This window comes from Petromyzon marinus, chromosome 2 (genome assembly GCF_048934315.1).
Source record: "Petromyzon marinus isolate PM22_M1 ecotype Great Lakes invasive population chromosome 2, UKy_Petmar_22M1.pri1.0, whole genome shotgun sequence".
NCBI classification, from domain to species: Eukaryota; Metazoa; Chordata; class Hyperoartia; order Petromyzontiformes; family Petromyzontidae; genus Petromyzon; species Petromyzon marinus.
This window is the reverse complement of record NC_133668.1, coordinates 11,042,437-11,062,195: the sequence shown is the minus strand read 5'-3', so window position 1 is coordinate 11,062,195 and position 19,759 is coordinate 11,042,437. Positions and strand designations below refer to the sequence as shown.

General features: G+C 41.5%; 1 protein-coding gene across 3 annotated transcripts in view; it reads left to right on the top strand.

The window, feature by feature from the left end:
* The window catches only part of LOC116947668 (amphiphysin-like), a 28,867-nt gene extending 16,994 nt beyond the window's left edge, over window positions 1-11,873 (top strand). Inside the window, exons 13-21 of one of the 3 annotated variants that reach the window (XM_032963677.2) lie at window positions 1,024-1,050; window positions 1,677-1,805; window positions 2,122-2,937; window positions 6,100-6,129; window positions 7,770-7,799; window positions 8,372-8,518; window positions 8,689-8,814; window positions 9,251-9,352; window positions 9,637-11,873. In XM_032963677.2, the coding sequence (XP_032819568.1) occupies window positions 1,024-1,050; window positions 1,677-1,805; window positions 2,122-2,937; window positions 6,100-6,129; window positions 7,770-7,799; window positions 8,372-8,518; window positions 8,689-8,814; window positions 9,251-9,352; window positions 9,637-9,744 (1,515 nt within the window). In that variant the 3' untranslated portion in view covers window positions 9,745-11,873. Of the gene's footprint in view, window positions 1-1,023; window positions 1,051-1,676; window positions 1,806-2,121; window positions 3,748-6,099; window positions 6,130-7,769; window positions 7,800-8,371; window positions 8,519-8,688; window positions 8,815-9,250; window positions 9,353-9,636 lie in introns of all 3 variants that reach the window. The other 2 variants (XM_032963669.2, XM_032963685.2) reach the window with 2 other exon arrangements.
* Window positions 11,874-19,759: the final 7,886 nt, after the last annotated feature.

The following is a 19,759-nucleotide window of genomic DNA, read 5'->3' as shown; positions in this document are numbered from 1 at the left end:
GGGACGTACCCACCGGGACCTGGGGGCAGTGAAGCTACGCCCTATCACCCAACAACCATTTGGTCCCTGTTTCCCGGAACCCAACCCGCTGCTCGTTAGCAGCTTGTAAGGACGAATTTCCTCGGGAAGCTTCCCTAGCTTCAGACAAGCACTGGAGGGTAAGGCGTACGGGGTTGGGCATTATCTTGCTAGCCAGTTCCAGAATTGATTGAATCTCAATTGGTGGATCTTGCACCTGCTCGCCTTGAAATGCACCCGCTGTTTGCAAACCCCGCACGTGAATGCATTCGCTATTTGCAACCCTGCGCGTGAATGCATCCGCTGTTTGCAACCCTGCGCGCGTTACGCCACTATACGTGCTAATTAACCAACCTGTCTCTTCCATAACGTAAATTATTAATTTGCAGCCTCTTAACATGTTACCAAAAATTAACTAATGCCACAGAGTGTAAACAACACCTCAGGTAATATCCATTTACAGAAAACATATGGAATTTTTTTTACTGTTAAGAAGAGTAAGTTGACTAAAGCAGGACAAATCGCGAGAAGAGATGATGGTCCAAACTGATGGCGGAATGGCAGTTCAGGGAAAGTACTGTACATGCCAAACAAAGGTTTATATCTGGAGATATAAACCGAGATGAACTCATGTACAAGAGAGAGTTGGATTGCTGCATAATGAGACCTTGAGGGAGGGTGACGACTTCAGGCCTTCATCCAGCTGTCAAGGGAGCACAACTGGAAGTGGTTGCAAAGCAGTAACAAAGCTGGTCAAATGAAATAGCGGCCCCTATGCAAACAACGTAAAATTGGGTAAAGTAATATGTTGTATTTTGTAATATGTTGTCATTTTAAATATAAGCAACATTTATAGCAATAATGGTAACTATAAGCAACTGTTTAAAGATACTAGGTAAAACATGTTTTTTCATGAAAATGTTTGCGTCACCAAGATGATCAAAATAATTATGTGTTTTTGTAGATATCGCCATTGCTTTTGTGGTTTCTTCCCTACGCTGCCAGACGTTACTGTTTGATCTTGCATGGGAGGTAAGTTTTGAGGATAGTTTTGTTACAAAACACTTGATACAACACTTTATACATTTATATAACATTTCAGTTATTTAATACGTAATTGTCGAAGAAGTATTACACTATAAATTACGTAGTACTTTGGTATTTAGCATACAGTTACAAAACCCAGGCATAGTGAGGTGAACATGTTAGACATTGAAAAAAAAGTAATGGAGAAAATGTTCTGAATAACACATTCAGTAAAGCTCAATCAGTCAGGTTAGAGGACAGCTTAAAAATGGATAGTTTTGATGCTTTGGTTTGAATGGTTGACATAACCATTTACCGACAACTACATTACCATAGCTGGCTGAGTAGCGTTGTAGTCATTACAATTGACTCACAATCGAAAGGTCGGGAATTAAAATCCTTGTTGGATATTGGCTCAACCAATTGTCTCTGGGTCTGATGCAATAAGTACTGATATGCAGGAATTCACAAGTGGTTATTGTTTGAAGATACTAGTATGCACTTGGTGAGTTGTGTGTAAAGTTCAGCGACGAGCACCTGTGTCTTTTTAAAGTACAACTATTGAACTCTGATTTAACTGTATAAATATATATCTATTGCATTACCTGTATTGGTTTTTTTTTTCACAAAAGGCAAGTCCTCAGCAGGTGCAACCTCCTCCTCCTCAGCCTGTGATGCCCGTTGAACCTGTGATTCCGGTTGAGCCTGTGATTCCTGTTGAGCCTGTGATACCAGTGCAACCTGTTAAACCAGCGCAGCCAGTAAGTATGGATTTTGATACTCAAGAGTAGTTTCATGTTGGTTAGTCTTTGTGATTATTTTCTGTCAGTTTATTGGTGTGCATTAAAATAGTTTGCATCTATCTCCATGATTTATTGTAGCCTTCACTTTAATAACTGGTACATTTGTAAAGACACATTCTTTCAATTCCCCGTTACTATAGTATTGCTGTGTATTTAAATATTAATTTCTTTTACATTTCACTTACAAAAGCTCTTTTTTACATTCTTATTTTATGTTTTGGATTTTCCTTATCTTCTATTTGCTGTCTCTTTGTCTCTCCATCTTCCTCCGCAGCAATCTGAGCCTGTGCAAGGCCATACCAGCAATTATATGTTCACGGATGACTTATTCAATGAGCAGCCAGGTAGTGCAGGTGAAAGCGAAGAAAAAGCTTGCTGGAGTTGGGATAAACAGGAGGAGCTTGAAGTTTCACTTGTCCAACATGAGCAGTGTAATTCGGAAAGCGAACCTTTTAAAGTCGTCCTTGGCTCGTATGACGGCAGTGTCAGTGCAGAGTTTTCTCTGAAGAGTGATTGTGCAGATGTAGATGTAGGAGAGAGAAGTGTAGCTTCTGCACAATTAGACGAACAGAGTGGTGAGGCTATGCAGTTTGAGAGTCAATGTGTGTCATCTGCCCCTGATAAATCTGAAAGCTGTGAACAGGATGGAGATAATTTGGATGAGCCTCGTCATGGTGCTTTGCAGTTAGCAGATGATGTGTGTGCCAATGTTGAGTCAGATCAAGAGCATGGTAAGGGTAATGAATGGTCTCTTGAAGTGATTCATGACACAAATTACCATTCAGAGAAGGAATCCAATGATGAAGGTCGAGTTGTAGGTAGTCTGTGCTCTGCATACAATGTGGCTAGCAGCTTAACATCAAACAAGTATGGAGATAAACAATCAGTAAAAGATGAAGGAGTGTTCGATGATGATCACAGAGAACACATGCATACCGCTGACGAGGTTGCAGCTGAAACTTTAGACATTATTCAGCCGAGTGCTGAAAATGAGGAGGGCTTTGATCAACACAGGAGACAGAATAGTCAACAGGAGGCAGAGCCAGAAACAGCAGCTGAAGAAGAGGAATACAAGGATTCCCATATTGCTGTGAGTACACCGCTCCATACTGATGCGGGTCAAAATGTAGATAAGGAACAGTTGATAGGACCTAGATGTGAGACAGCTGTGGGAGTTGCAAGTAATCCTGATGTGTCAGTTAATCAATCCGAAGTTGAAAAATCACACATCCCCATTGCATCTGAGGATTATAGTATTGATTCTGAGTTTAAAAAATGTATCACATCAATTCGTTTATTTTCCGATAACAGAATAGCTTGTGAGAATGCTTGTACTCTGAAACAAGAGGATGAGATGTCAGGTTGCGAGACACTTAATAATATTTATGCAACAGAAGTTACTGATGAAAAACATTTAGATATGTTAAACTTTTTTCCAGATCAGGACAGTTGGTTGAATGAGGCATTTGCCAACAGAGGGGATAATTTTCAGGAATTAAGCACTGATTTAAAAAAAGTTCTTGAGGATCCTTTGTCCTGTAAGGATTTCATTGCCTCAAAAACCCTAGTAAGTAATAGCTGGACCCAGGATGTGGACACAACCCCAGAATTTGGCACAGCTGATAAAATATACCATCAGGATAATGTGAATGAGCAGGGGCATTCGGTGCCTGATTGTATGTCAGAGGCTGTTGGGGAAAGTTCTCGGGCGGATGTTTCATACACAAAAAGTGATAATGCCAAAAGCAAAGATGCCAAAATACCTACGACAAGTACAGATAACTGGGATAGTAGACATAGTATGAAGGGAAGAATTGGACAGAAACATGAAGACAATATTGACAATATGCAAGATAGACATGAGGAGCTCCTCTTCAAATCAGACGACAAAGAGAAAGAGGTAATAACACAATTTGAATTAAACCATAAAGCTCTTGAAACTCTGGTAGAGGATTGTGGAATTGTTTGTGAAAGTGAGATAGCTTACATGCAGGACAACACTATTGCTAGAGATGCTGGAAATGTACATATTTCTAAAAAGGATGCAGAGGCACAACCTGACCATCAAATAAATGTCACAGTGACTTTCACAAGGAAAGCGCAGCCTAGCACAGAACACAGACGTGTAGCAGCCCAGGATGGGGTTAAGGCCAGGCAACCCAACGACTCCGAATTATCTGAAGATGAGGCTGCCGACCTTCGCTTCGCGAGTTTGTACGGGCGGCTGGAGGCTGAGGTACCTTTTCAGGACCCAAGATGTAGGACTTATATCTTGACCAATCCAGCAATGCACTTGCAAATCCTTTCCCTAAAATGTTCCCAATCCAGAACTGTTAAAGGGCATACATTTGCCATCCTTAGAGTAGATATGTACCTGTACTTTCCCAATGTATTGACCCATACCTACTATAATTACCCAGGAATGTCTGTCCTTAACGCTCGTGACATCACTCTACATCAACCAGCCCCCCTCATTAATATTCATGAGCAGGTGACGTCCTCCAAATGGACACCCCCCCCATTCGTATTACCTACTATAATGAGCAAAGAATGTCTGTGTGCAACGTTCGTGACGTCACTCCACGTCGACCAGCCTCCCTCATTAATAATCATGATCAGGTTACGTCCTCCACATGGACCCCCCCCCCCTCATTAATAATCATGAGCAGGTGACATAACTCCACATGCAGCACCCTCCCCCCTCATTAATAATGATGAGCAGGTGACGTCACTCCACATTGAACAGCCACCATTAATAATCATAAGGTGACGTCCTCCAAATGGACACCCCCCCCCCCATTCATAATAATTAGCGGCTGATGTCACTCCACATGGGGGTCGAGGCGCCTCCTCCCCTCTCCTCGGCGTCAACTTACAACCCTCAATACAAAGGCAGAACCCTCACGTCACGCGATCTCCTTAACGCTATTGAGACATCAAAGTAAAAAGGACGTCATGATGAACAAGGGATTATAACCTTAAAATGAAATAGGTCTGTGTCACTGCGCCCTAACAAATTGCACACGCATTAATGCAATGAATATCACGTCGCGGTCTGCTTTTCGCTTGCAAGTTTCAGATTTACTCTAATACACCCGTCCTTGGATGGACAAAGGGCTAGTTGTAAATAAGCTGTGTATTTTTCCCCTAAAAAAAATATTGTGCGTTTTCATTCCTTTGCTGTCTTTTTTGTCTTATTTCCATACCCTGTTCTGTAAATCACACTGACAGTGGGAATACTGGTCCAAAATTAATGATTGCACTTTTTAACAAAAGCACATTTCAGAGAACCACATTCACCATCGCGAAATTCACATTGTGATTTTGAAAAGCCACAAAAACACGCATTCACATGGCAGTTAAAGCAACGTAGGTCCTTGGTGTAAATCCTCTTTGCTTTAATTGTACCACTTGTGAAAAGGTACTGTAGGTCCAAGAACAGACCAAATGAATGTGACTTTAATGAGCAAGTGTAATCATTAACCAAATTCTAAGTGGTCCAGTAATCATAGATTGTCATTTTAGTAAAGCTGGGTAATAAGTCGTTTTGTAAATGAGTGGATGTTTTCATGTTTAAAATTTCTGCGATTTAATTTGGCTTTTTTACATTCAGCTTTCTTTTCAGATATACATTACCAGATTTTACTGCTTCCAGCAGGTTGTGTTTTATTTATCATTTATTTGAGTTCTGTTTTGCTTTGTCATGTTTTATTTGCATTTGGGATAAGTCGATAATACAGATTACAAGTTAACTCGAGGCTTTACTTGTTTGACAATCTTCACACCTGATAATGTATGGTGAGAACATTATCAAGGAAGCGTGCTGTCCTTAAACGAAATGTTAAGCCGATCATTGCATATGCTTTATGTGGGCATAAAACACTGTTTACAACACTACTACATTTATTTATTTTCTCAAGTATCTCAGTGCTTGTGTTGACCTTATGTGCAGTTTTGCCTTTTGAACTGTTTATCAAGTGTTAAAATGATAGCTATATATGTTTTTCCCATAATTTGAAAACTGAAGTTGATCATAATGAGAAAGTTATGTAATGCCCTTTTTAGCCTGTGGATTATTTTTGTTCACTATTTAAAACACTAAAATAACTTTTAGTATGTGTGTGTGTTTGGAGTTTTAGGATTGCACAATGTTTAATTATCACAATCAGAAGTTTATTTTCCGAGTATGCTGCATTGGCATTCAGCTCTGTAATGTTAATGACGCCTTTATTTTTTCCTATTTTGTTCAAAGAATGTCAGTACAGCAGAAGAAACAAGCCAGGTAAGATAATGCAAATGTGTCACCTTATCGAATTAAAACAAAATAACAACTAAAAAATCCAGAAAAACGCATGTCAAAAATGTTATAAATTGATTTGCATTTTAATGAGGGAAATAAGTATTTGACCCCCTCTCAATCAGAAAGATTTCTGGCTCCCAGGTGTCTTTTATACAGGTAACGAGCTGAGATTAGGAGCACACAGGGAGTGCTCCTAATCTCAGCTTGTTACCTGTATAAAAGGCACCTGTCCACAGAAGCAATCAATCAGATTCCAAACTCTCCACCATCTCACAGAAACAGAGACACACATGGGGGAGAGACACATTGAGAGACACACAAGCAGAGAGAGACACACACAGAGACACAGAGAAACAACGACTCTATGACGAGGCATTATATAGAGAGTGGGGGGGGGGCTGAGAAATTAGAATGTCAATGAGAGCGGCTGGAGGAGAGAAATTGAAACTTGACAAACATGGTAAAATTTAGAGAGAGAAATTGGAAGTTTGAGAAAACAAACCTAGTAAACTTAGAAATGTAATGCAATGCAACACAGAGTCGGTTAACACAACAGTTAACACTTTACCTGGTTTATTACGTTCTTCCAAAGATTGCTAAATTTGAAGTTGTGTGAATTTTGTGGAAATCCTCCCCTTAGAGGTGGTTCAAACTTGATTTGAAGCTTTCGTGACTGCAGGAATTACTCTTTGGTTCTTTCGGTAAAGTCACGTGAAAATAAAATAAAATAAATAATGGAATACGACGTTTAGATTGCAACACAAGCAACTGTCATCACGTATGAATGAATGAGAAAACAAACCCAGTAAACTTAGAAATGTAATGCAATGCAACACAGAGTCGGCTTCCACAACAGTTAACACTTCACCTGGTTGATGACGTTCTTCCAAAGATTGCTACATTTGAAGTTAAGTGTTAAAAAGAGACAAACACAGACATGGAGAGAGACATACACAGAAAGAGAGACGGAGAGAGATAAACATAGAGAGAGAAAGACACACATGGTGGAGAGACAGAGACACAGAGAGAGACACAGAGACAGAGAGACACAGAGACACACGGAAAGAACGACTCTGTGACGAGACATTAAATAGAGAGAGAGGGGGGGCGCAGATAAATTAGCATGTTAATAATAGCGGCCGGAGGAGAGAAATTGGAACTTGACGTGACTTTACCGAAAGAACCAATGAGTAATTCCTGCAGCCACGAAAGCTTCAAATCAAGTTTGAACCACCTCGACGGGGTCGATTTCCACACAACTCACACTTAACTTCAAATTTAGCAATCTTTGGAAGAACGTGATCAACCAGGTCAAGTGTTAACTGTTGTGTTAGCCGACTCTCTGTGTTGCATTGCATAACATTTCAAAGTTTACTAAGTTTGTTTTCTCATTCATTCATACCTGATGACGGTTGCTTGTGTTGCAATCGAAACGTTGTATTCTATTTATTTTATTTTATTTCTACATGACTTTACCAAAATAACCAAAGAGTAATTCCTGCAGTCATAAAAGCTTCAAATCAAATTTAAAACAAATATCTAACATTTAATATTTCTAGTTATAGAAGTAATGCATTTTTAAAGTGAAAAGTTTTTAAAATTATGTATTTTGTCAATCACAGAAACCTGCATCTTTGGATGAAACTAGTGAGGTGAGATATGGTATTGATTTGTATTACATTGCTATGAAAATAATAACTTAACACTGGTGAGAGGTGACTTAGACTTGCTGACCCACCAATACTGGACATCTGAAAAAGAGCTTCATAGCTCATCGGATTCCTCCTGTCTAAATAAATATTTAGATCTTGAAGCATATATATAATCACTGCTGTATTCTAAAGTGCAATAATTTTTTCTCCAATGCTACTATTTAAAATTTTATATTTCTCATACAATTAATCCATTAAAAGTGGTTATAAAAACCTGCTTTCGTCATTATTTAGGCTTCTATGGCATAGAATAGGCAGAGTATATATTTAAATCTGGTGGAAAAATAAATGGAAACAATACAGAAAAATGCCATTTTTATGCTCATACAACTAAGCAGTTTATTTTTTACTTTATTGCATCCATTTATGATTTCATACGAGTTACTATTTCACACCATGGCCATGTATAGTGAAGATCACTTATGTATAGCAAGCTGACAAGATACACGAGTAAGGAATGTCAAAAGAGGAGTTCAAGGTCTTTTTACTCTGTGTATGTTACATCTGATCAGACAATGGAAGCAGCCATGGGTCCTTTGGTTAAGAGCCCAGAATCTGAAAGTGCTGTCGTTCCCGCTGAAATGGATGTCGTTCCCGCTGAGATGGCTCCCATCCCTATGGAGACTCCCATTGTGGAAGTCACTGCCAGCACCCCCACTGTAAGGCTCACCAATGTATTTTATTATTTGCTGTTTATGATAAAGTACTCGCATTGCACATAACAAAATGAAAAATTTCTTTAAGATTACTATATAACATTATTGAAATGTGGAATCGTGCACATGGATGATAATGTAAACAATGATAACTGAATTTTGTGTTTGTGCAGCCGGTGGACTCTGGTCCAGAGTTGGACATGGCATTTGTGACCAATGGAGAGGCTGAGGTTGAAGCAAGCAAGCATGTTAACACGTCATCAGAAAGCACTGACATGCCCCCTGGATTCTTGTACAAGGTGCAATTTATTAGAACAGCCATAAGATGTGTGTTAACCAAGGCTGCTATTTGTATACCTCAAATATTTGCAAGTAACTTGTCTGAAAACATGTTTGATTTTCTTCAACAGTGGGTTCTGTAAAACTGATGATACAATGTGCTTATTCCAACAAATAACTGGTTATGCTCACCTGATTTAATTTAACACGTGAATAACCCATTTAATACGAGCGTATTAATACTCATATTAATCATTGCTTCATGTATGGTTTATTCTTTTTACCAATAAACAATACAATTTATGGGTGAAACCGTATAAACTATATCGTTATAGCATTTTTTTACAGCAGTTTTTTTTATATTGTTTTGTTGCAGAGCTTTATTACAGTTTACTATATTGAGGACTACAACTTTATGCATGGAATATTGCTTGTGACAGTTCTTTCTGCATGAAGGTGCAGGCCGAGCATGACTACACTCCGCTGGATGCTGACGAGCTGACTCTGCTGCGTGGAGACGTGGTTCTCGTGTTGTCCTTTGAAAACGCCGACGAACAGGTACCGGGACGTTCCAATATGTCCCTTGAGAATGCACCGACACAACAAAGAGCAACTGCACGACAACAAACGCTTTTGTGCAGTAAGGCTTCTTCATTTCATCTGTACGTTGCTTGTTTAGAATTATTGCTTTTCATCTTTAAGTTCACTTTAACAGTCGGAACATTACAGCAGGGTGATACTTAATTGCCGCCTCAAGCTCAACCTAACCGAGCAAACCCTGTACACTGGTGAAGGTGATCTTAAGAACTTTTCCAAAGCAGGGTGTTCTGCCCCTTCCACAGGATGCAGGATGGCTCACAGGAATCAAGGAATCTGATTGGATGGCATACAAGGACCTAATGGGCCGTAAAGGTGTGTTTCCAGAAAACTTCACTCAACGTTTGGAGTAGTTGAGTTCTTTCAATGGCTGATTTTGCTTCATACACATTCTTGTTTAACACATCCACACACCCAAAACAATATTTTTACAACTGTTTTCCTGATTTCAGAAATGGTATCAACAAAATATAAAACAGTTTAGTTTTTTGCAACTGCTTTGTTTGAAATCATATCCCGAAGTACGTGTGATTGTGTTTACATTGAATCACCGTGGAATCCTATGACTGCAGAGTTTGAAAGTATTTTGCCAGACATGCAGTATTACATACCCATCATTATTTAACATAAGACCTTGTCTACCAGTTCGGTATAGCTATTTACATGCTCCTTTAAAGCGAAGTTACAAGTGCTTAAACGTTATTTGTTAAACACTTGTTAGTTTTATATCATGATTCACTTCTCGGTCATGTTTTGAAATAATATCAAGTGTTCCTACATTATGTGCAGTTCAAAGGTTGAAAATCTTTGAAGTGTCAACTATTAGACCAGGTAGGTAAGCAGTATGTGAAGATGCTTCTTCACTAAGCCAATGTAGTACTGCAGGTCTTTTGGCAAGGAAGTTTTTTTGTCTTTTTGCGCATGCTTAAGCAATACGGACTCTAACCAATGTGCATTTGAAAAGTAGTAAGGTTTATTCATTGGCTGATTTTGCTCTCCTGTACATTTGTATAACATACACTCGCAGAACAATATTTTCACGTCTTACTCATAAAGGATATTTCAAATAATTCGTAAATGGGCTAACATCGGAGGATTTAGGCAAGGTGTGATTTGGCAACTTTCCATTGGGGGGAAAATATAGTCTAACCATCTCCATGACTGACACGGAATGCGGAGGCCTTCATCCAATACTAGATTGACAAATAACAAAATATAAATTTCGATTTAAAGCTTTCGTGACTGCAAGGATTCATCTTCTTTGGTTCTTTCGGTAAAGTCACGTAGAATGAGAATAAAATAAAATTCTCATTCTACGTGACTTTACCGAAAGAACCAAAGAAAACAAAATATAATTGCACACATAACAGGTAATATTGCCTCAATTTGTTATATACACTTTCGAATACTAATAATACAGGCATGCATTTTACCTTGGGAAGCCTCACTGATTTTTCTCAAGACTTTTTCAGGAGGGTCATTATACATTGAAATGTTTGCCCAATACCAATAATAAGTGTTTGGCTTCTTGTGGAACAAAACCACATGAGGTGGTGACATCGAGGGATTCAATGATCAATTTATCCTTATGGCAGTACCCCAGGGTACCAAATAATACAAAATGGCCGAGGCAATCAAATATTTAATTTCTGGGACATTTTTTTTCCAGGGGTGTACTTAAATCTGTGACTGGGGTACCAATCAATCCTAAACCAGTGTTACTCCGCGATGTTGAAACGCAGCAAGGACGATTGCGCTGAAACCCTGAACGCTCGTATGCACCATAGTGATGCATCGTGTACAGCTCGTCAAGATGAGTCGATTGCCGCATCGCCGACCATCAACAGACTAAAAATGACTGCATCACGGACATTATCCGAGAGCCGGGGTACTGCCATAACGTTCAATTGTCCTTCCATCTTCTGGCCACTTTGCAGCCAGCCCCAAACCTAAGCATTCAAGTATGAACAAAATCTTTGATATCCAGAGGGTGTATAATTAGCCCCCTCCTCGGGTATGATGGTTGAAAGTGAAGTCATGGGGATGAAAGGATTTCACAGAAAGCAGAGCCCTGACTATCAAATCGCATCCCGGTTGTAGATGTGGATTTCCTTATTTGGAAATTAGATGGTCATTGCCAAGGAGAATGCACATTTAGGTAATAATGTCTCCTACATTGTTCAGGTGACAATGGCAATGGAATTTCTTACTTGGTCTAAAGGTCTAACATTAAATTGCATTTTTACAAGTCGGCAAGCCATTGGTATTGTGTGTTTACCATAGTTAATGCTGTATATGTGTTGTGGTAGTTAGGGTTATGTTATTTCCATTTTGTGTCTGTATGCAAATGTGGTTATATTTATATAAATATGCAATATATTATTTGCCACTTAAATGAATAAACAAGTAAAATGTTAAATACTCCTTATCTGAACATATGTAAGACAAATCTGTCAATAAAGATATTAAATGCAATCCTGTGGATTGATGATCACTGCATTGGGTTATTTTTTATAATCTCGTGTACTTTACATTCGTTTTATATTTGAATTACAGAACCAATCACATTACTCTTAGCCACGTAATAAGAGATCCCATAAAATAAAAAAATGGCTCTGCAAAGCTAGTCAGTAATGTGTACTTCTTGAATAGGCTAATTGGTGAACACGTAAGCAAATTTACATGTTTCACACACCAACTGATGTATAGAAATTATATTGTGTACAAATGATGGATTGTGAGAACTGCCTTATTTATCATTTTTATATTTAAAGGTCAGATGTTGAAGCCTTGATTTGTAGACCGATTCAAAAATGAATAGGATGTAGCATTGCAGATTAAGCTAAAATAGACCCTCACAAAGGAATGTGCCATTTTTCTCTTGATTATTGCTTTAGGTGAATAAGGACTATCATTACATCTCATTAAGACCCTTTATAGGAGCATTTTTTTCCTTGGCAGGTTTCATCAGGTTCTTATTAAAAAGTAGGTTGGGTGTTTTTCTCCGTAATTACGAGCTTTTATTGCAAATGTCTGTTTAATGAAGACAGTGCAGTGTTTTAAACCAATTAAGGTGACAATGTAATGCACAGTGTTTAACATGTACCCAATTGAATGTAGAGTATCTCTTCCCACAGACCACTCGTAGTTATCAGTCATGATCAAATGGCAATTTTATTTTATACCTCAAATGAGAATGACATTAAAATATTTCAGGAAATCTATTAAAACAATATTGAATTTAAGATCTTAACAGTACACATACATTTGTGCAAGTGGGTATATATACTTCTGCAGATGAGTGGTATTGCCCATTGAGTACGTTGTGTCTTCCTGTAAAAAAACTGGCCAGGAGACAGCAGTACCGCCACAGGATGGCAGTATGGCAGTGAATTTCTTACATCTTTGAATACCTTTTGAGTGCTAGCTCCTCAGGTCTGTGGGTTTTCTTCTGGTGCAAGCATTTCCTCTAACATTTAAATATTATTGCAATTCGCTTACCCCGACTTAGAACCATCCTAAAAATATATATTCGTCAGACTCATCCTGTTCTGGATAAAGGCGCGTGCCTGTAATCCATCCCTGTGGAGGCTCGGCTCGGTTGAAACTCCCTTCCAGTGGTTGTTGAGGTGCCATACCCTGGCTGGCCAGGAGAAGGCAGTACAGCACAGATTAATCGCCATCTGTTTCGCATATCCATCATAGATGTTTATGGGTTACATGGCGTAAATATGAATGTCGTTAAACCCGCCACCACCAATGTATGTGTCATGTAAACAAAACATGCTAATTATTTACTCGTTTAGCACACTGGTGTGTTGGAGAGTAAACCTACATTTACAACACACTGGTTTGCTGAACTAGGAACTCATTGGTATGTTTTGTTTACGTGACACCTTACTAATTGTGTCCGGTGCACGCTTAACGACACATTTCCGTGTTAAGCTTTTTCTCTGTGTTTTCTCTCGGTGCTCCGATTTTCTCCCACATGTATAATAAACACTCACCAACTGGCTGAAGACATTTGGGGAAAAAAAAGCTAATGCGCGACCCTCCTGAGAAAAGGTTCCACAACTCAGTCTGGCATTCCTGGATAAATACGTAAAATCTTACAGGTGTAAATACGCTTCTGGCACTGCTTGTGCCAGAACACTCAGTACCCTAGAGGGTGCTGTTAAACTACCGTATTTTCCCGCATATAGCCCGCATACGCATATAACCCGCAGACGCATATACCCCGCAAAAATAGCATCTTGTGTAAAACAAATTTCAGATAGCCCGCACCGCCATATACCCCGCATGCATTCATATATTTAACGTCGTTACCGCAGCTTAATTCCATCATATTAATACGAAGTTTACATTTATAATACATTCCACTATCAATTGTTAACATTAAAAACATAACGTGCACAAAGAAAACAAACCGTAAACGAGTGAACTTAAAACAGTAAATAAGTAACAAAAGTAAATAGCCAATAAATAACACATAACTGGTAGATAAGTACAGTTTTAGCACTGGTAGAGTGCGCACTGCGCAGATAATAGCAGCACTACGGTAACGCCGTCGCCTCGCCCCCCCACCCCTCTCTCTCCTCCCAGCTGCCCCACCCCCCAACCCCACACCTCTACCTCCCCCCAACTGCCCCACCCCCCAACCCCCACCTCTCTCTCCTCCCAGCTCTCTCGTCGCCGGTAAACAGTGCGCACTTCAAAAATTGTCGTTTAATTGTACAAACAATTCATTTAAAACGTAATAACGTGCAATTTAGTGTGAGTGGTTTATTCAGCAGTGCTTTAGTCAAAGGTAAGTGTTGCATAGTGGATAGTCCTACCATGAAAAAATGTAAACGAGTCATGACAAGTCACACGTGTAAAATATTTTTGGGATAGCCCGCACCTCCATATACCCCGCAGGGTCTTGTTTTGTTTGTAAAAAGTGGTATACCCCGCGGGTTATATGCGGGAAAATACGGTAATTGGTGAGCAATCGTAACGCTAAAAGCGTTTTGCCTTGGGCAGCGCTGTGAATGAGATTTCAAGAAACAGCTACATGTAATGGGTATGTATGCCTGTTCTCTTTTGTTCAAGATGGTTATTTCACCGATTTAAAGAAGTGCCCGTGTGTAAAAGTGTGAATGTGGTACAAGGAGTACATTTATTTATCCCAGTCACCATTACACTTGACATTCCAAATATAATCACGTGGTAATTAATACTGGGGTATTGATAAATGTTTTTATGACAATACTATACGAATTTTATTTTTCTTATATATGGCGTTTAAATGCTTCAACATCTGAAAGTTCCTTATATTACGTCACATCTCTTCTCAGCCGTTTGAAGGGGAACGCCATTAGCAGCTGTCTCTGTATATCGGGCATTGGTCTACTTGTAGGGTGCGATTATTACTTTGTGTAATCTCAATGGAGCAATCCCAATATGATTCCAAGTGGTTTGACCTTGGGTAGGTTTCCTGACTGGTGCCGCCTATGAGTTGTAATAAGTGCGTCTACTACACTGAAAACTGTCGATGTGTAATGAGTGGCTCCGACATGGTAAAAGTTCAATTTATTTATTAATAAATTCTTCGGTACAGCTTCGGTTCCTCTCTCTCTGTGGATGTTGACCACTCGGGTGGCTGCGCTGCCCCGCGGCGCTCACCCGCTCACCAACAAGCCACTGGCTGACGGCGCGCTGGGGAGCGGCTGGAGGTGGCAGGGCAGCAGCGACAGATACCTCCTCTTGATCTTCACACACCGACCCCGCATGTTGCTGCGCCCCCGGCTTATATTTGCTCCCCGGCGACTAAGCCCCGCCTCTGGCCACGCCCCTCCTGGAACCTTCGGGAACGTTCAGGAGGATTCCCTGGTGGATCCGCCCCATCACCTTTACCCCAGATATTATCCCTACTCTAGATAAACCGTAACTGTAAAAACAATGTACGCCCCACAATAATACAGTAGATGGCGCTCTTATTACAGATGTACACAAAAACAAAGATATCCTCCGTTTAGCCTTACCAGACTGTTGGGGCCAGTGCTGTTATCGAGCACCTATGAAGGCCGACACGGCACACACTGGGGTGAATGGCCTGAACCACACCTGGCCGCCTTTGTCTCCCCATTTTTCAATGTTTGCACACTGCACCAGGTACTCATTTGAGGCTCAGTCAACCTAAGGGATGCCCAGAACCAGTTCAGATAATCCTACATGGAGAATTTCCACACAACTCACACTTAAATTCAAAATTAGGCAATGTTTGGAAGAACGTAATAAACCAGGTCAAGTGTTAACTATTGTGTTAGCCGACTCTCTGTGTTGCATTTCATAACATTTCGAAGTTTACTAGGTATGTTTTCTCATTTATTAATACCTGATGACGGTTGCTTGTGTTGCAATCGAAACGTCATATTCTTATTCTTAGCTCTTTCGGTAAAGTCACGTTGAAGGGAAACAAAAAAATAATAAAATATATATAAAACAATAAAAATTCTCACGACGTTTCGACCATAACACAAACGGTCGTCATCAGGTGTGAAAATAGCAACGGCAAGAAACGTTTGAAAGAAGTGTCGGTTTGCATTAATTAATTTATTTCTAAACGGTGTATTATTTATTTTACAAACGTCAGCGCCACGCGCAGCGATTTGGCAGTTTATTTAGAAGGACGAGTCCATGTATGTTCTGAAAAGAGGAGGGGGGAGACGAAAAATTAATGTATGCTGTCTGAAAGCCACTGTAAGCGTGAACAATCAATTAAGACCTGAAATGGTTTATCAAATCCTTCCAATGATTGCTAAGCCAGAATCCATCCTCTCGGTTGAAATTGTCTCTGTGCTTGTATATGTGGATAGCCTCATGAACGAATCTCTCATGGTAGCCAGATGGCTTACAAAGAACCTCTGTCTTGGAAAAGTCAATGTCATGGGAGCCTACTGAATTATAACAATGATCTGCCACGGCCGAGGTGTTGGTCCTACCGTGTTTAAGGTCTGCTTTGTGTTCACGAATGCGGTCCGAGACATGGCATTTGGTTTCTCCAATGTAACTACTACCACAGAGGCAACTTAGTTTGTAGACACCAGGGTACTGTATGTCCGGAATCACATCTTTTACAGATGGAACCAGATCACGGATTTTATGTAATGTGTTGAAACGGAGCTGGATCTTGTGTTTATTCAAGATTTTGGAGATCTTTTTTGTGATCCCCGCAATGTAGGGTAAAGTTATAGTTTTGAAAGGCTCCTCAAGAGGGTCCTTCCAATTTAACGTCGTATTCTATTATTTATTTTATTTTATTTTTACATGACTTTTCCAAAAGAACCAAAGAGTAATTCCTGCTCTCATGAAAGCTTCAAATCAAATTTAAAACAAATATCTAACATTTAATATTTCTAGTTATAAAAGTAATGCATTTTTAAAGTGAAAAGTTTTTAAAATTATGTATTTTGTCAATCACAGAAACCTGCATCTTTGGATGAAACTAGTGAGGTGAGATATGGTATTGATTTGTATTACATTGCTATGAAAATAATAACTTAACACTGGTGAGAGGTGACTTAGACTTGCTGACCCACCAATGCTGGACATTTGAAAAAGAGCTTCATAGCTCATCAGATTCCTCCTGTCTAAATAAATATTCAGATCTTGAGTAATGAGTCTCCCCTGGCCTACCACAGCGCTTTGCTAACGCTGGCTGTGGCTGCTTATCCTGATGCTAAGCCTGAAACGCTCGATCCTCTCTTCTTGGGTAAGATGCTGGAGTTGTTAGAGGACATTGGTGTTTCGCTGCCTGTGTGCGGTCATGAGTCGCTTACGTCCCGGTGGGCCACCAAATGCCTCAACGCGCAAGACAACTTACAGCGTTGGGCCCAGATGGCTGCTTGGACGGGAGACCCAGCTCGTGACGGTGTGCCCAAAGGATGGTCGGCATTGAAGGTCATCCACATCCCATTTGACGCGGGGGATGGGGATCTAGCAACCGCCGTTCCTCATTGGGACCCGCGGTGGGGTGCTGAGTCACGTCGCCGGGGGTCCTACGGTTCGTGTGGGGGCGAAGAAGGGGCTGCTGTTACGTTCTTCAAGTGTGGCCACTTGGGCCACTTCGCCCGGGATTGCCGGAATTGTCCTCGTTCTCCGACACCTCCCACAGCCCCAGCTCCAGCTCAGGCATCTCTTGATGCGCATAAAAATTAATCACATCGCGAATCCCATACTGTTGTTGGGGATTGGCCACTCTCGATAACACAATGGAGAAAGCTAGCGCGTCGCGTCGTGGCTGCAGCGGCGGGATCTTCGACGGTGCACAGTTCCATACAGGGGGTAGATGTCCGGGTTTTGGTAGACACGGGTGCATTCGCCACTTATCTCTGATGTGATTTTCCAGCTCCTATCTATCCCTGTTTCACGGGTTCGGCTGGCTTTTGACTCGTGCATGGCTGCAAACGGGGGAAGTATGGGCATCATCGGTCAGGTGGATGCCCATATTGCCATTGGAAATGTCGTGTGTCAGGGCCGGTCTTGATTTCCAGATCCTTGGCGGTGCCCTACTTGTTGGGCACTGATTTTCTCTAGAGAATGCCTGTTAAAATCCTCATCGATAAAGATTGTCTTGAGTTGCCCACAGGACGTAAATTGTTTTTTCTGCGGTCCCCGCTCTGTCGTTCGCCGCCGTGCGCTGCCATTCAGGTGCTGGCGGATGTCACGGTCGAAATCCCTCCGGGGGCCCAGATGCTCGTTACATTGCGGTATCGAATAGGGTTCTGCGGCGCCGATACGGCGGCGGGAATACTCTTGACCCCCTCCAACACCGCTACCAAGGGTCTCTGTCTTGTCGGCACTAAAACGATTGTCCGTTCCGGGCAGGCCCCATTTTTACAGGTTCTAAATGGTGGTCTGGAAGGGGTTTTGGTCCCTGCTGGTACTGCACTGGCTTATGCCACTACCGCTTTTATGGACCACAACGAGGACGTATCCTGTAGGTTGGTGGGTGCGACTCGCCCGGCCACGTTGTCGGACGATTGTTGGATTGCCGAGCTATGCCGGGAGAATTTATCATTGGCCGCTGATCAACGTGGGGAGCTGTGTGCGCTGCTGACCGAGTTTGCCGACATTTTTAGCAAGGATGATTTCGATTTAGGTCGTACGTCGCTTTTGTCCCACCACATTGATACCGGGGACACCAGCCCTATTCGGCAGAATTCCCACCGGTTGAGCCCCACGGAAAAAGGACGGGTGCAGAGCGCGGTGAATGAGATGCTGGCTGCTGACATAATCTCCCCGTCTAATAGCCCGTGGGGGGCACCGGTTGTTCTTGTCAAAAAGGACGGCAATCTCAGATTCCGTGTCGATTTTCGTAAACTTAATAAGGTGTCCGTGGCTGATGCATACCCTCTGCCATGGATGGATGACTCCCTCGATGCGCTGTCGGGAGCGCGGTATTTTTCGACTCTCGACTTGTCTTCCGGGTTTTGGCAGTTGTCCCTGGACGACTCTTCGAAGCCGAAAACTGCATTCCGCATGGCTCAGGGACTTTTTCTATTCAACTGTCTTCCCATGGGACTAAATTCCGCTCCCACCACATTCCAACGCTTAATGGAGCTCGTTTTGGCGGAATTGCATTTGGACACGTGCCTCATATATTAGGATGATATTATTGTGCTCAGTCGCACATTCGAGGAACACCTTCGACAGTTACGGGCCGTTTTTGACAGGATGCGCTCCGCTAACCTGAAATTTAAACCAAAAAAATGTAACCTTTTGCAACATTCCGTGCGTTACTTGGGACACATTGTGAGCTGCAACGGTATCGCTACGGAGCCTGACAAAACATCTTCTGTTCGTGACTGGCCGACCCCCACTTGCGTTGGGGACGTACGCAGTTTTGTCGGGTTCTATCATACTTCCGCCGGTTCGTTCCACATTTTGCTACGATCGCTAAACCTCTGCACGTACTCACTGCTAAAAATCTGAGATTTAAATGCGGACCCGAGGAGGAGGCTGCGTTCGTGGCCCTTCGCGATCACTTAGCGGCTGCACCAATGCTCGATTACCCTAATTTTTCCTTGCCGTTTATATTGGACACCGATGCCAGCGATACGGGAATTGGCGCCATCTTGTCCCAATTTAAGGATGGTGTAGAAAAAGTTGTTGCGTATGGCAGCCGTGTCCTGTCGCCGGCTGAGAGCCGCTACTGTGTGACGAGAAGAGAACTGTTGGCAATCGTCCGCTTTGTCCGTCAATATTGGCCTGACCTGTATGGCAGGAAATTCGTCGTGCGTACTGACCATGCAGCTCTCCAATACTCTTTGAAAATTTAGCAACCATCTGGCCAACTGTCTCGCTGGCTTGAGACCTTACAGGAGT